The sequence below is a fragment of the Nyctereutes procyonoides genome, unplaced genomic scaffold (assembly GCF_905146905.1).
Source record: "Nyctereutes procyonoides isolate TBG_1078 unplaced genomic scaffold, NYPRO_anot_genome, whole genome shotgun sequence".
Taxonomy (NCBI): Eukaryota; Metazoa; Chordata; class Mammalia; order Carnivora; family Canidae; genus Nyctereutes; species Nyctereutes procyonoides.
In genome coordinates, this window is record NW_026575049.1 from 27,872,292 (window position 1) to 27,887,078 (window position 14,787).

Consider the following 14,787-nt stretch of genomic DNA (forward strand, 5'->3'; position numbering starts at 1 on the left):
CCTACATTTTCTTTATTTTTTTTTTTTTTTAAGATATTCTTTTTTTTTTTTTTTTTTTTTTAAGATTTTTTTTTAATTTTTTATTTATTTATGATAGTCACACAGAGAGAGAGAGAGAGGCAGAGACACAGGCAGAGGGAGAAGCAGGCTCCATGCACCGGGAGCCCGATGTGGGATTTGATCCAGGGTCTCCAGGATCACGCCCTGGGCCAAAGGCAGGCGCCAAACCGCTGCGCCACCCAGGGATCCCCTACATTTTCTTTAAGAAGGGTTGATCACTCCTTTTTTGGTCTCTTTCCAGGAGCTACTAGAAACCTAGGGAAGAGGCCCAAGTTCGGGGGGTGGGGAATGCTCTGGAACTCATCTGCTTCCACCACTTCAATTTCAGCTGAGAAGACCAATGAGGCCAAGAAGGGACAGACCCAAAGTCTCAGCCAGTAAAGAGCAGAGCCTGGCACTGCTCACCCACCTGCCCCAGCAGCCTGCTCTTTTTTTTTTTTTTTTTTTATGATAGTCAGAGAGAGAGAGAGAGAGAGAGAGAGAGGGAGGGAGGGGCAGAGACATAGGCAGAGGGAGAAGCAGGCTCCATGCACTGGGAGCCCGACGTGGGATTCGATTCCGCGTCTCCAGGATCGTGCCCTGGGCCAAAGGCAGGCACTAAACCGCTGCGCCACCCAGGGATCCCAGCCTGCTCGAGTAGTGAGAGGACTCTGGTTCCTACCAGTGTACCCAACAGGTCATGTTGATCTGTAACCTGGGAAAGGGGGCCCAGACCTAATACTTTCATACCCACTGCTGGAGAGTGAGGATGGACCCATTTCCCTAATAGTTTCTACTGTCTCAGAAGCCTGCCCTTGGCACATGGCAGCAGGGTCAGGGACAAACAGACCACTCAGTTTCACAAATCTGATGATGGCTCGGTGAGGCAGACATTTAGGTAGATGCCCCAGATTTGGCTCTAAAGGCTCCTCCTGGGGGGAGCCAGCTCTCACCTGTCTGCCCCTTCCAGGGCCCAAGCTCTGGACCAGAGAGGTGCTAGCATCCCAGTCCTGGGCCATAGAGTCACCACCTCGGTACTGGGTTATGGGGACAGCCCGGCTGAGACAGGACAGGACCTTAGGGCCCAGGCTGGGGCATGGCTGGTTCTCAGGGCTCACTCTCCACTGTGCCGGGCTTTGCCTGTCAGCCGGCGGCGCTGGGTCTTGCTCGTACGAGTGGCACTCGGGGGCTTCTTGGTGGAGTCTTGGGCCCGTCGGGGATGTTTCCTCTTGGTCTTCTTGCGACTATGTGCGTGCAGTGATGCTGTGAGAGCAGAGATCCTGTAGGGGGATGGAAGGCTGGTCAGGCCGGGGCCTCATTTACTCTGGAAAGCAGGACATGAGTGGAAGATTGGGTTTGGGGGTGAGTGCCTGGCTCCCGGAGGAAGTCAGGACAGGCCTCGAATGCTAGGGAGTACCAAATCCATGCCAAAGACAGCTTGCTCTGACCCCAGAGGGCCTGCCAGTCCTCAGCTCATAAAAAAGCCCTGACCCCAGGCACTCTGGGCACCCAGGGCTGGCCATTCTCAGGGAAAGGGAGTAAGGACAGTGAGGAGGGACACTTGGTAGGCAGAGTAACTGCACCAGGCCCAACACCTGCTCCATGCCACCAGCCAGTGAGAGGTGGCTCCACAGGGCTCATTACCACAGTCAGCTGGGAGGGAGAAGTGCCAGAGAGAGGGACAGGCCAGGGCTCACCGCTGGGACAGGAGGGGATCTCTGGACTTCCTGGGTAAGGCTCTGGTCAGCTTCTCCATGGAGGACGCCTCTTCCTCGGACCTGTGTCCAGCCCCTTGCTAAAGAAACACAGGACAAGGACTGTCACACAGTGTGGTAGATTGGGAGGCCTGACACCAGCAGTCATGGCTCTGTCAAGTGGGGGTGTGGCCTGCTGCCTTGAGGATTGGCTCAGGGCTCGGAGAAGGCCACTGGGGGACAAGCTGGGCACAACTTCGAAGCGGGAATCACACAGGGAAAAGCTGTGTCTCAAAGCCTTGTCCCCATCTTCTTTCAGTTGTGAGTGTCTGCACGTCCACTGCAAGCTGAGGCCGTGGAGGATTTACAGAAGAATAAGCACAAAAGAGAAAGGAGTATGAGGTCAGGAAGGACATGATAAAGCAGTGGCTCAGGGCTTAAAGACGCTTTCACCCATGACAGGAAATGTGCTTCACCTTGTGACGCTGTTTATGTACAGGCATATTTAAATTATGTATTTAAGCGCATCCAACCCAAACACAGCTTTGAAACATTTTGTCAAATGGTACTTACCTGTGAGCCTTTTTGATATTTTCAAAGACATTCTATTTCTTTCCTTACTTTTTGTTTTTAATATTTTTATTTAATTTTTCAGAGTTTATTAGGCAGCTCTGTCCATATGACATTGCCCCCGTCACCTCGAACCTCTCTCCCCCCTCGTACCCCACCAAGGTGGAACACCCTGTCATATCACTGATTGAAGCAAAACAACACAACATGCTGCTGCTTCACCCAAAAGCAGTGTTTTTCCTCTGCCCTTTCTTGACGGCTCAGTGGGTCATGAGTCAGGGCCCACTGAGTGCTTTTAAAAGGGGAATCCTTTTTTTTTTTTTTTTAATCTTTTTAAAATATTGGTTACAATCTGCGAGTACCTCCCCACTCACAGCTTGAAAACGGTCAGTGCACATGGATGGGCTGTGTTGTTGCTGTTACCACGCAGTGTTGTGATCACCACAAACTGGTATCTGAGGTGCGTCTCTTGAATTAACCGCTTTTATACTCACAGCAATCCCAAGAAACAGGTGCTATCATCAATTACCTCACTCTCCCTCAACTTACTGGCGAAAGGAAAGTTGGCAAGGCAGACACTTGCCCATGTTCCCACAGTCACTGAGTCACAGAACCAGCTTCTCCAAGCCCCACGGATTTTGTGCAGGCCCTGAAGAATGCCCAGGAGGGAAAGAGCCCCTCGCACTGGAATCTGCCCAACAGGGACCAGCACTCAGCATCCCCAACAAGCCAGTTTGCACCTAGGGCTGCACTGGGGCCCATCTTCCCTAGGGCTGGAAGTTACACTCACCTCAGGTGGAGGCAGTCCAAGCAGCCGGGCCCCTGAGAGGTCCAGGTCGCTGATGGTGGTCACGGTGACTGTGTGATTGGGGTGGTCATACTGCACTGACTCTGTCTTTGCTGTCACCAGCCTCTCCAGTTCATCTGCCTCCTCTATGCAAGGTGGGCACAGAACCAGGTCTCAGCCTCAGAGCGCAAGTAACCAGACTCCAACCCCCTGCCCAGCCCTGGAGTGCAATGGCCCCCTCTACTCTGGGAGAGTGTCCAGGAAGTCACCAGCTCCAGAGCCTGGTCTGCAGACAAATGTAAGTGATTCAACTCCTTCCGATACTCTGGGGAGACCTCAGACCATCTGGTTCTCATTTAGGACAGACCCGCTGTGACCCCAGCAGCTGCTACTACCCATTCCCCTCTACCCCCAGTCCCTCCAGGCTTCAGAAACTGGGCTTTCTGCTCAGGATCACTTTACCAAGAGGTTGGTCTTTCCTGTCTCTGATCCACCCACATTTATAGAGGGTCCTGAACACCAGCCCTGGCCAGTGGCCCACGTCACCACCAAGACCCCTGGAGCTAGGAAGTTAGCTTCTGTGCAGCCCCCACACCCCTCCCCTTCCATCCACCAAGGGATAAGTAAGTCTAGGTCTGCTGGCTTTTCTTCAGCTCAGGGCAAAGATGTGACTTACCCAGAGCCTCCTCTCTCTCTGCCAGCATCTTTAAGTATTCCTGATGGCGCTGAAACCAAAAGGGAAGGGAACACTGAGGATGGCCTCTCCAGCCGATCCCAGGCAGGAGCTCATAGTGAAACACCAGGAGATTCCATACTACACCTTCCCCAGACCCGAGCCCACCATGATTCTACTGTACACACTGCTCCCCGGGCCTGCCCACACCTCCCCTCATTTCTGCAGATGCCCCTGTTAAGGTCACCCAAGGATGCGAATCCCTTGGGAATCAGATATAGATATATAGATATAGATACACACACGCACAAGCACACTTTCTCTCTCTCCCTAGCCCCTTCCCCCCCAGCCTTCCCCTCTGTACTTCCTCCCGGAGCTTCTTCTGCTCCAACTTGAGCCGATGCTTGATCTCCTCAATGGCTGCCTTCTTCCGTTCCACCTTGCGCTTATGGAAGCCAGTCAGGTACTCCCTACGAGAAAGAGTCGAGGGAGAGTCAGGAGGACACACAGGAAAGAAAGGTTCACTCCAGGAAGAGAAAAACCACTACTGTACCCACTCTAAAAATGCACACGTGTTAACTTACCTATTCCTCACAACAGCTTGTGTGGTCGGTACCAATGCCCATTTTACAGACAGGGACACTGAGGCAGAGAGAGGCTAGGCTATTTGCCAAAGGTCATAGGGAGTGTAAGGTCAGGAAGAAGAGCGAGATGCTCCTTCCACCCCGTCCCTCCAGGGCTCAGCTTCAACAGGGCCAGGCAGGTGGGCCTACGAGCCTAGGACACGTGGGGGCCCCTCCTACATTGCCAAATCCCATGACCCAGCGAATTAAGCCACTTCCAGCAGGGTTTTTCAGGCCACCCTCACGGAGACACCCGCACACTTTCCACTGGAGTGCACCCCATTTCCCCAGGACACCTGCTCCTGGACCCATCTGCAGGGCCCCTGGACGGCACCTGCCCTCCCCTCCTCTATGTGATCTTGGCTCCTTCTCTCGGGAGCTGGCCGCACCATTCCCAAATGTTGGGGGGTCCGGGGAGCAGCACTAGGCTTTTCGCCGACCCACTACCACGCGGCAAAGTGGCGCTCTGGGCGGGGAACATCCGACGGACTTGACGCAGAGGCCTGGGGGCCCCCTAGCCACCGCCCCCTACCCCCACCCCCAGCCGCGCGCACTGCGGAACTCGGGGCGCTGAGCGGGGGAAGGGGGGCGGGGCGGGCGATTCCACCCCCCAGGCCGGGGGGGACTGCGGGCGCGTCCATCCCGCGGGGGGCGTCGGGGGGAGCCGCGGGCCGCGCAAAGAGGGCGGGACCGGAAGGGACCTCTGCGTGAGCGCAGCCGCTCGGCCCGGGTTCGGGTTCTGGCCCCGGCCCCGGACGGCAGCCCGAGGCAGATCCGCTCCAGCCTCCGCACTCACCGCCGCTTCTCTTCGTCGAAGCTGAGGACGAGCCGCGGCCGCCGGTCGTCGCCATCTCGCTTCTTTTTCTTGTTGCGGCCCATAGCGGCGCGGCCTCCGGCGGCGCGGCTCCCGCACGCCTAAGACACTTCCGGGTGTAGCGGTTTTTAGCTTCCCGGGGGCGCCTCGCACTCCCGCTGCGCAGTTCCGCTCCTCAGGCTCCGCCTTTTAAAGGGGCCGCGGAGCCCGCCTCCCCAGCCCCATGATTCCTAACCCCGGCCCATTCCTAGGCTAGCGGCCGTGAAAGCGAGTCCCGGAGCTCAGCACGTTACGGCTGTGGTTCCGGACCAATTGCCCTCGCTTTGCCGCAGTTACCCATTTGTAAAATGGGGATGATTATAGTGATTTTATGATTGCGAAGCAGTGGTTTTTTTTTTTTTTGAAGATTTTATTTATTTATTCATGAGACAGACAGAGAGGCAGAGACACAGGAGGAGGCAGAAGCAGGCTCCATGCAGGGAGCCCGACGTGGGGCTCGATCCCAGGACCCCAGGACCATGCCCTGGGCCAAAGGCAGGCGCCAAACCACCGAGCCACCCAGGGATCCCCTGGAAGTGGTTTTCAAACTTTGACGTTCTTCGGAATCCCCTGCACGGCTTGCGGAAACCCAGATCTCCTGGCCCCGCCCTAGAGTTTCTGATTCAGCGGGTCAGGAGTGAGCCCCATAATCTGCAATTCTGACTCGTTCTGGGGGTGTGTGTGTGCGTGTGTGTGTGCTGATACTGCTGGTCCACGGACCATACTTTGAGAACCATGAGGAGGAGGAGGAGGAACCGTGAGTTACGTAACGCTTCGTATAAGTAATACCTGCCACACACGTGCTTGCTACACAAGTCATCTCCCCTGTCTGTGCCTCAGTTTCCCCAGGTGTGGCATTGGGGTGTAATAATAACACATTCTCGGGACTCCTAGGTGGCTCTGCGGTTGAGCATCTGCCTTTAGCTCAGGGCGTGATCCTGGGGTCCTGGGATCAAGTCCTGCATCCCACTCCCTGCGTGGAGCCTGCTTCTCCCTCTGCCTGTGTCTCTGCCTCTCTCTGTGTCTCTCATGAATAAATAAATAAAATCTTTAGAAAAAAAAAATAACATATACTCCACTGAAGACGAGGGCGTGCATTCAGTAAAATACTGCCTGATGGGGACTTTTGGTAACTGGGATCACACGCCTGAATCCCCCGTTCTTAAGTCACACCTGCTGGGTGCTGCACACAAGCTGCTGCCCTTGCTTTTAAAGGACGGCCCTAGTGGCGAGGTTGGCGATCATTACAGTGCAGGAGATGGTACCTCTGTAGTGAGAGGCACGGGGGGGGGGGGGGGCTGCGGAGCTCACTGTTGGCTCCCCCACTGCAGAGGGCTTCCCAGAGGAGGTGACCCCAAAACTGGCTGAGAGTGGGGATTATCAGAAGAGTAATATGCCCTTAAGACCTGCTCCCCACTTCTCATTGGACAAGTGACTGGAGCCCAGAGAGCAAGTGTGCACCTGTGTATCGAGTGCCTACTGTGTGCCAGGCACCCTGAGAAGGGACCTGTTTGCTCAGAGAATGGAAGATATTTGTCCAGATTTACAGGGCTGTTCTGTGTCCAAGCTGGAACTTGAACCTGAGTCTGTGGCCTCATGGCCCAGCTCCCTAGGCCACTGGCTGGAGGAATCACTCCTGGTAGCCAGCATGCCCCCCACCCTGGAGGACAAGATGCGGACTTTGTGAGCTTAGGAAGGAGCGAGACAGGGGGCACCTGGGGGGCTCAATGGTTGAGTGTCTCCCTTGGGCTCAGGCATGATCCTGGAGTCCTGGGTTCGAGTCCCACACTGGGTTCCCTACAGGGAGCCTGCTTCTCCCTCTGCCCATGTCTCTGCCTCTCCCTCTCTGTGCTTCTCATGAACAAATAACGTCTTTTTAAAACTGAAGATTTTAGGGCAGCCCAGGTGGCTCAGCGGTTTAGCACCGTCTTCAACCCAGTGTGTGATCCTGGAGACCCAGGATCAAGTCCCACGTCGGGCTCCCTGCATGGAGCCTGCTTCTGTCTCTGCCTCTGTGTGTGTGTGTGTCTCATGGATCAATAAATAAAATCTTTTTAAAAATGGGGATCTCTGGGTGGCACAGCGGTTTGGCACCTACCTTTGGCACAGGGCACGATCCTGGAGACCTGGGATCGAATCCCACGTCGGGCTCCCGGTGCATGGAGCCTGCGTCTCCCTCTGCCTGTGTCTCTGCCTCTCTCTCTCTGTGTGTGACTATCATAAATAAATAAATAAATTTTAAAAATCTTTTTAAAAATGAAGATTTTATTTTTTTAAGTAATCTCTACACCCAACAAGAGGCTCGAACTTGCAACCCTGAGATCAAGAGTGTCATGCTTCACGGAGTCAACCAGGTGTCCTGGTTGGTGCTACTTTCATCCCTATTTTTTAAAAGATTTGTATTTATTTATTTATGAGAGAGAGAGAGAGGCAGAGACACAGGCAGAGGGAGAAGCAGGCTCCATCCAGGGAACCTGACATGGGAGTCAGTCCCGGGTCTCCAGGATCACGCCCTGGGCTGAAGGCGGCGCTAAACTGGTGAGCCACCCAGGCTGCCCACTTTCATCCCTATTATACAGGTGAGGAAACAGAGGTTCAGGCAGGGGAAGTGCCTTGACCAAAGTCAGCCAGTTAGTAAGTGGGAGCCATTCCCTGACTGCCACCCTCCCTGAACTTCCAGTCTGGCACAGAGACAGGGACTGAGTAAAGGAAAAGCCGCACCTGCAGGACCTTGTGTTGGGGGGTACTGGGTGGTTGACCCTTGCAGCCCACCCAGCCCCCACTTTCTGCCTGCCCACAGGGTTGGGGCTCAGGGAGACCTCATGTGCAAAAGCCCCCAATGCAGAGAGTGAAGCCTGTCACCTCAGGCAGGTGCTGTTGCTCCACACTTCCCGGAGGGTTCCAGGTCCCCTTGCCCCAGGAGAGGAGACGAGGGACCGAGACCCCACCCAGACTCTGAAACTTCACTGCAGTTCATGGTCTAAAACACCCACCACTCTTTGGGGACGCCGGAGTGGATTGATCACCAAGTGTCTGACTCTGGGTTTTGGCTCAGGTCATGATTTCATGGGTCTTGATGTCAGGGTCGTGAGATCATGAGACCCTGGGTCAGGCTCCCTGCTCAGCAGAGCATCTGCTTCTCTCCCTCTGCCCCTCCCCGCACTTGCATTCTCTAAAATAAATCAATACATCTTGAAAAAAGTTAAGAGAAAATAATAACCCACCTGCCTCTTTGGATTGGTTTCTCCTTGAAATCATTTTTAGGTTTATTGAGCACCTCCTGTGTGTCAGGCACCAGGCATTTCTCTACATTACCTCAGCTAATCCTCGCAACAACTGCCCAGGGTAGATACAAGTGTTCATGCACTTTGATGATGAGGGAATTGAGGTTCAGAGAGGACTAGTAACTGGTCCCGGGGCACACAGTGATGGAGCTGAGGTTTGAACACCGAGCCCAGTTTCCTTCCTGCAGACCCGGGGGTCTCATTCCCTGTCTGCCCCAGGGCTTTCCTTTGCCGCCTAGTCGTCCCTCCCGCCCCCATGTAGGGAGAATCCGTGGGGCTGAACCCTGAGGACCAGAGAAAGACCGTCCCAGAGACACTTCCTCCGATGTCCAGCAGGGGGCGGCCCGCCACAGCCGGACTTCCAAAGCTGTTTCTCTTGCGGGGCCACTTGGGTACCCTAGGAGAGCCTGGAGATTGGGTGTGGCTCATGGCAGGCCCAGCATGTACACTCTATCCTCCTGGGCCCTCTTTTTTTTTTTTTTTTTTTTTAAGATTTTATCTATTTATTTGACACACAGAGAGAGCACAAGCAGGGGGGGCTGCAGGCAGAGGGAGAGGGAGAAGCAAGGACCCGGATTCAGGACTCAATCCCAGGACCCTGGGATCATGACCTGAGCCAAAGGCAGACACTTAACAGATGCCCCACCTCCTGAGCCCTCTTATAGACATGTACTCCCCAGGGGACCCACTGAGTTGGGACTCAGCCACCCCAAAGGCCCAGGTGCAAATAATGACTCCCATTTTACAGATGAGAAAACTAAGTGTGAGGGTGGAAAAGCACCACCACCCTGGGTCCCACAACTAGTGCTGCTTCTCCTAGAGAATGAAATTGGCCGGTCTTCCCACCACCATCACCACACCTCAAGAGACAGTGCCCTCACACAGGCAAAGCCTATGGAGGTTCTGATGCTAAGTCATCCTGAACATTGGCTCAGTTCTAGGGGCTGTTTCCCGGGGAAGTGGGGTCCCTGCAGCAGGGAGCAGAAAGGAAAAGGTGCTGAGGGGATCCCTGGGTGGCGCAGCGGTTTGGCGCCTGCCTTTGGCCCAGGGCGCGATCCTGGAGACCCGGGATCGAGTCCCACGTCGGGCTCCTGGTGCATGGAGCCTGTTTCTCCCTCTGCCTGTGTCTCTGCCTCTCTCTCTAGCTCTCTCTCTGTGTGACTATCGTAAATAAATTAAAAAAAATTAAAAAAAAAAAAAGAAAAGGTGCTGAGGAATGGTCAGTCTGCAGGGTCGCCCAGCCATCAGCTCAGGCCCCATCACTTAGGACTAGTGAGTGTGGTGGGCTGGGTTAAACACGGCCCTCTGAGGTAGAGCCTGCTGGGTCTCGGGATACGTGTGCTCTTTGGAAGCCGAGAGGAGAGGCGCATGGAGACCTCATCTCAGTCCCACAGAGTTTCCTGAACTCCTCTGCTCTGCAGGAAAGAAGCTGTGTGCACCCGGCCTCTGGGAGCCTGGAGGCTGCCTACCTCCAGTCGGTTCCCTGTGGTGGGGCTGGCGTGGCCCCCTCAACACCCCAGACCCTCCTATACAGAACCGGGCCAGCAGGATCTTGGGGTCATGAGTTTGAGCCCCAAGTTGGATGTAGTTATTGTAAATAAATAAATAAACAAGGGGAAAAAGGAAAAAGAAACGAGCCAGCAGTTGTGCCAAGACCATTGCTTGAGCCCATCTCCCCTGGGATGAGGGTCCTGTCCAGGGCCACAGAACCAGCAGTTTCCAGCCCAGTGTCCTGGTGGCCCTTAGGCTCCAGCACTGGGGTACGTGGCTTGGAGGCCCCAAGCTGGGCTGCCCCACAGGACTCAGCAGGGCCTGATACAGACCAGGGAGTCGAGTCATCGCGCAGGACTGTTTTCCTCCCTGTGCGGACTGGGGTGAGGACATCTCCCGTGGTAGTTCAGCTGGGACAGAAGCCACCTGCCAGGCATTGAACTTGTCCTGCTTCTCACATCTCACGTGATCTTCATGACAACCCTGATATACAACGCGCTATCAGCACCTCCCCTTGTATCTAGGTGCATAAAGCAAGGCTCAAGAGGTCAGTTAACAGGTCACACAGCTCGTGACCCCACACTGAACCAGATTTCTTTCTGGCTCATGAGAGCAAAGGAGCGGAGCCGCAGAGATTCTTCGCTGCACCTCCCTCTGTGCTGCTGGACATGGGGCCTGAACTGGTCCCTCCTGGCCTCTTTCCCCCTGGTTTCATTGACTTGTCATGTTTTGAGCACCTGCTGTATGCTGGGGCTCCCCAGGTTGGGAGCTGATTGAGGGCTTTGACTGGGTTTATCAATCACCAGTCCCCTCCCATGTACTGAGCACCCTGTTGGGCCCTGGGGAGCCAGGGGAAGATGTCCCTGGCCCTTAGGAGGCATGCACTGAGGAAGCAAATGGAAGTGAAGGAAGATGGAGCCTAGGGGAGTTGGTGGCAACCTCCTCTTCCACTGCCCCCACCCAAACACACACAGGAGGCAGGGAGAGGGGGAGCAGAGGCAGCTGCCTTTATTAGGGGCCACGGGCCGGCGCCTTTAGTCAAAGGCCAGGCACTTGATCTTCATGTCACCATCAGCTGCCAGGTAGCTGATGGCCTCCAGGTTGAGGCGGTTGGGGAACTTGAAGGTGTATCCATCTGGCAGCTTGATGGTCAAGTCGGCCTGGTCGAAGGAGATGCACACCTAGGGGGCAAGGACAGCAAGTAGCTCAGACCCTGAAGCAGGAGCCTACGCTCTGCACTCACAGAGCGGGCCCTGGGGGGAGAGGGCTGGTGCTCACTGGCCTCCCTGGCCTGGGGACAGCAGGGGAGGGGAGGGAGAGGACAGGGAGGGGAACGGAGGGAGGGTGGGGAGGGGCACCTAGGACTCTAGCCACTAATAACCCAGCTCTGCCCCAGCTCAGCACCCCAGCACCCTGGGTCCCAGCCCACCTCTGTGACAGTCCCGGGCTGGAAGGGGAAGGCGGACTCTCGATGCTCCTCGCCCCAGGCCCCGCCATCCTTGCTGTTACACACAATGGTGTTGACATCGCCGTGGGCTTCAAAGCGAGGGTTGAAGTGCAGGCACAGGTTGTCCCCGTCTTTGCCCAGGTTCAGCACGAAGCTGGGAGGAGCAGGGGGGTACTGAGGCCTCCTCAGCCAGCTGCAGCCCCCCCCCCAGACCACCCAGCCGGGGCCACCCAGAGTGCACCATGACCTCGCCAGTTGGGGTACTCAGTGCGGAGGTAAGAGACCAGACCGGAGCTCTAGTTCTGGCCTAGCTGCCTCCTTGCTGTGTGACCTCAAGCAAGTCCCCGCCCTTCTCTGGGCCTCAGTCTCCTCATCAGCACAGTGGGGGCTGCATGAGAGTGATCTCTAAGGGTCTTGCTGTGCTGACAGCCAAGACTCTTGAAGACATTAGTTGGTGTCACTTTGGGCAAGGACGGAGACTCCCCTACAAGGTGACCTTTGGGAGGGCTAGGGTCCTCGTATATATATCTCTGTACTCCTAGTGCCCAGCATGACGATACACAGTACGTGCTCAGTAAACACCATGATCATCGTCATCATCAAAAAGAGCATCCAGGACACCTGGGTGGCTCAGCAGTTGAGCGTCTGCCTTGGGCTCAGGGCCCGTGATTCTGGGGTCCTGGGATGGAGTCCTGCATTGGGCTCCCTGCAGGGAGCCTGCTTCTCTCTCTGTGTGTTTCTCATGAATAAATAAATAAAATCTTAAAAAAAAATAAAAGACAATCATACATTTGCTGAGTGGAGAGCAGAGCAGCAGTACGTACCTCGGAAGGTTTGGTAAACATGATAAGGATAGTGCACATGAAGTGTGCGGCTCTTTCTAATGTCAGCTGGTCATCATCATGGTCACTGAGAGATCCAGCATCTCACTTCCTCCACACAACCACCTCCCCCCTCGGTGAAGTGATAACAGACTGAACAAAGCTCAGGGCCGTGGCTTGACTGGTCCAAGGTCACCATGGCTGCTGAGGACCTAGGCACCCTGCTGAGTGAATGATGAGTGAAGAAGGCCCAGAAGGGATGAAAGGCTGAGTGAGTGAAGAGCGCAGGACCCAGGGTCCAGGGACCTCCGCGGGCCGGCAGCGGGGTGCCCCCCATTCCCTCTCCCGGGCCCCCCGCGGCCTGGGCTCCCGCCTACAGTGGGGGCAGGGCCAGCCAAGGTAGATGAGGAGGCCGCAGCTGGTTTAGTTTAGGAGGCTCCAGCAGGGAGGGATGGGGGGCGACTCTAGTGGGGGCGTCCAGACCCGGCAGAGGAAGTGACTCACCCCAAGACGCCATGGCCGTTAACCCCCTCGCCGCCAGAGGGGAGGCGGGGGCCTGGCCAGCCACGCCCCTGCCCGACGCGGATCGGACCCCGGGGCTCGGAACCCCGCGCCCCTGCCGCCCGCCGCCTCCCCACCTTCACCCCCTTACCTCTTGGCTTCGGGGACCACCTCGCATTGCACTCTGAGGCACTGCCCAGGTTTGAGACTCAGATTGCTGGCGATCAGACCCTGCAGAGACGGGACCGCAGCCAGCCGGGTTAGGGGACGCGGTGGCGGGGGTGGGGGGGGGGTGGGGCCGGGGGGTCGTCCCCGCCCCGGACCCTCTGACCCCGCCCGCTAGAAGCCAGGGGAACCCGGCCCAAGTTCTAGACTCCCTCTGGGTGGTCCTGGGCAGGTCGCTGCTCCCAACCGGGTCCACTTCCCATCTGTAACAGCGCTGAGATTGTAGAAACCAAGACCTGCACGTTTCTGCGATTCAGCTCGGGGATTTTGGATTCAGAGGGGCCTGGGAGGTGGGAGGTGGGAGGTTATGCTCTATCCCTTCATTTGATAGATGGAAAGAAGCAGAGTGACACTGCGACTTAGGTGGCAAAGGAAGGTGCATGGGAGGGTCTGCCCTTCTGCTGGAGAGGAAGGGGCGGGGGGCTGTGCAGAGGGGCGCAGGGGCTGGGGAGGAGACCCCAAGGGGCACGGAAGGGACAGTGAGTGGGCGGCCAAGGGCCCGAGTCAGCAGCCTGGCTGGCTGGGCAAGAGCATGATTGAGCGCAGAGCAAAACTGGTGTGAGTGGTTCCTTCTGCCAGAAACTTGAACCGTTTCCCTCAGGGCCTGCGGAAGATTCTTGCCTCCTCTCCTCCTTAGCACTCACAGCATCTCCCCGCAGGGGGAATGTGCGCGTGGGGGGAGGGGAGTACCCAGCCCCCACCTAGCTCGCTGGACGGAACCACCCTCCGCCCACTAACCCAGGCAAGCGCCCTCCCAGGCGGCCTGTCTCAGATCCTGGCGACTTTTCAGAGCTCTCTAGAGCAGAGATGACTCTGCCCTGGCCCAGTGACTGGGGACAGCTGCAGGGGGGAGGGGACGGGAGGCTCTCTGGGGTGAAGCGGGTGTGGGGGGGGAGGAAAGTGGCCTGAGTGTCATCAGAGTGCTTCCCCACCCCACCAGTCGGCCACACCCTTGTCACTCCCGCTCATCAGAGGGCTGCAAAACGTCAAACTTTGACAGAAAAAACTGCTGTTAGATCCTGGAGGAATTCAGATAATCCTTGAGCCAGAGACGGCCTTGGGGGGCCACGGCGCCCACCCCCATTTTACAGACGCGGCCACTGAGGCCCAGAAAGAAGGAACTTGTTCGAAGCCACGCCCCGGGAACTGGAACCCAGACCCTCATCTGCCCCCACTCTGCCCCTGGCTGTCTGTCCCCACGCCATCCCTGGGCTTCGGGGCGGGGTCCCCACACTCACACAAGCCATGATTGAGGACCGGAGGATGTTCCCGCGGGGTGGAGCACCAGCTGTCTCAAGACTCTTCGCGAGAGGTGGGCCTCCGGGCCGCTCCCACCCTTTTAACGGGACCTGACTCCGCTGGGTCCCGCCCTCCCCGGAAGCCCAACCAATTGTAAGTCAGCACAGGGCTGGGGGCCCTCTAGGGGCGGGGTCAACGGGTTGGTGAAGCGGCTCTGGAGCAGAGGTGACCAATCAGAGGAGCAAAGCCCCTTCTTAACCCTGCCCCCCGCCCGGGGCCAGGCTCCGCCTCCCATTCTCCTTCATCCCTCCCCACCCCCCACCAAAAAATTCTGCTGTGGCAGGGCCTGGGGGGAGCCAGTGGAAAATAGTTTGAGGATGAGTTAGGCACAAGAATTGGCGGGAAGGGGGCCTGGGGCCAGCAGGCCGAGCTCAGGGGTACCCAGAGAAGATGACTGAGGGCTGAGGGGACACAGGGACCTTCAGGGGATTAGAACTGGGGTTTGGCAGGCTGCTCCCTGCAGGGGCCAGGGCGTGGCTT

At 56.7% G+C, this 14,787-nt stretch overlaps 2 protein-coding genes and 1 non-coding gene across 3 annotated transcripts; all 3 read right to left on the reverse strand.

The window, feature by feature from the left end:
- Positions 1-1,143: 1,143 nt before the first annotated feature.
- Positions 1,144-5,331, reverse strand: NOL12 (nucleolar protein 12). The gene is made up of 6 exons (XM_055329025.1): positions 5,183-5,331; positions 4,128-4,233; positions 3,767-3,815; positions 3,094-3,236; positions 1,737-1,834; positions 1,144-1,319 (listed from the first exon to the last, which is right to left on the reverse strand). Exons 1-6 carry the CDS (start codon positions 5,263-5,265, stop codon positions 1,154-1,156), a joined length of 645 nt encoding a protein of 214 aa, XP_055185000.1. The 5' UTR covers positions 5,266-5,331; the 3' UTR covers positions 1,144-1,153.
- LOC129512236 (small nucleolar RNA SNORA21) lies at positions 2,474-2,608 on the reverse strand. Its single transcript, XR_008664979.1, has one exon. It is a non-coding gene; the product is annotated as a small nucleolar RNA SNORA21 (small nucleolar RNA).
- A 5,667-nt stretch (positions 5,332-10,998) lies between the features above and the next one.
- Positions 10,999-14,356, reverse strand: LGALS1 (galectin 1). The gene is made up of 4 exons (XM_055328511.1): positions 14,247-14,356; positions 12,935-13,014; positions 11,444-11,615; positions 10,999-11,195 (listed from the first exon to the last, which is right to left on the reverse strand). The coding sequence occupies exons 1-4, from the start codon at positions 14,253-14,255 to the stop codon at positions 11,049-11,051; spliced, it is 408 nt and encodes a 135-aa protein (XP_055184486.1). The 5' UTR covers positions 14,256-14,356; the 3' UTR covers positions 10,999-11,048.
- Positions 14,357-14,787: the final 431 nt, after the last annotated feature.

What these genes read in the sequence shown, in the direction of transcription:
- NOL12 (XM_055329025.1), bottom strand. Translation starts at nt 5,265, where the DNA reads ATGGGCCGCAACAAGAAAAAGAAGCGAGATGGCGACGACCGGCGGCCG. An exon ending in TTCGACGAAGAGAAGCGGCG is followed by an intron (nt 4,234 to 5,182) that starts GTGAGTGCGGAG and finishes TCTTTCTCGTAG; the next exon opens with GGAGTACCTGACTGGCTTCC. An exon ending in GATCCCCTCCTGTCCCAGCG is followed by an intron (nt 1,320 to 1,736) that starts GTGAGCCCTGGC and finishes ATCCCCCTACAG; the next exon opens with GATCTCTGCTCTCACAGCAT.
- LGALS1 (XM_055328511.1), bottom strand. An exon ending in GTGGTCCCCGAAGCCAAGAG is followed by an intron (nt 11,616 to 12,934) that starts GTAAGGGGGTGA and finishes TGCTCCTCCCAG; the next exon opens with CTTCGTGCTGAACCTGGGCA. An exon ending in AGCCCGGGACTGTCACAGAG is followed by an intron (nt 11,196 to 11,443) that starts GTGGGCTGGGAC and finishes CTTGCCCCCTAG; the next exon opens with GTGTGCATCTCCTTCGACCA.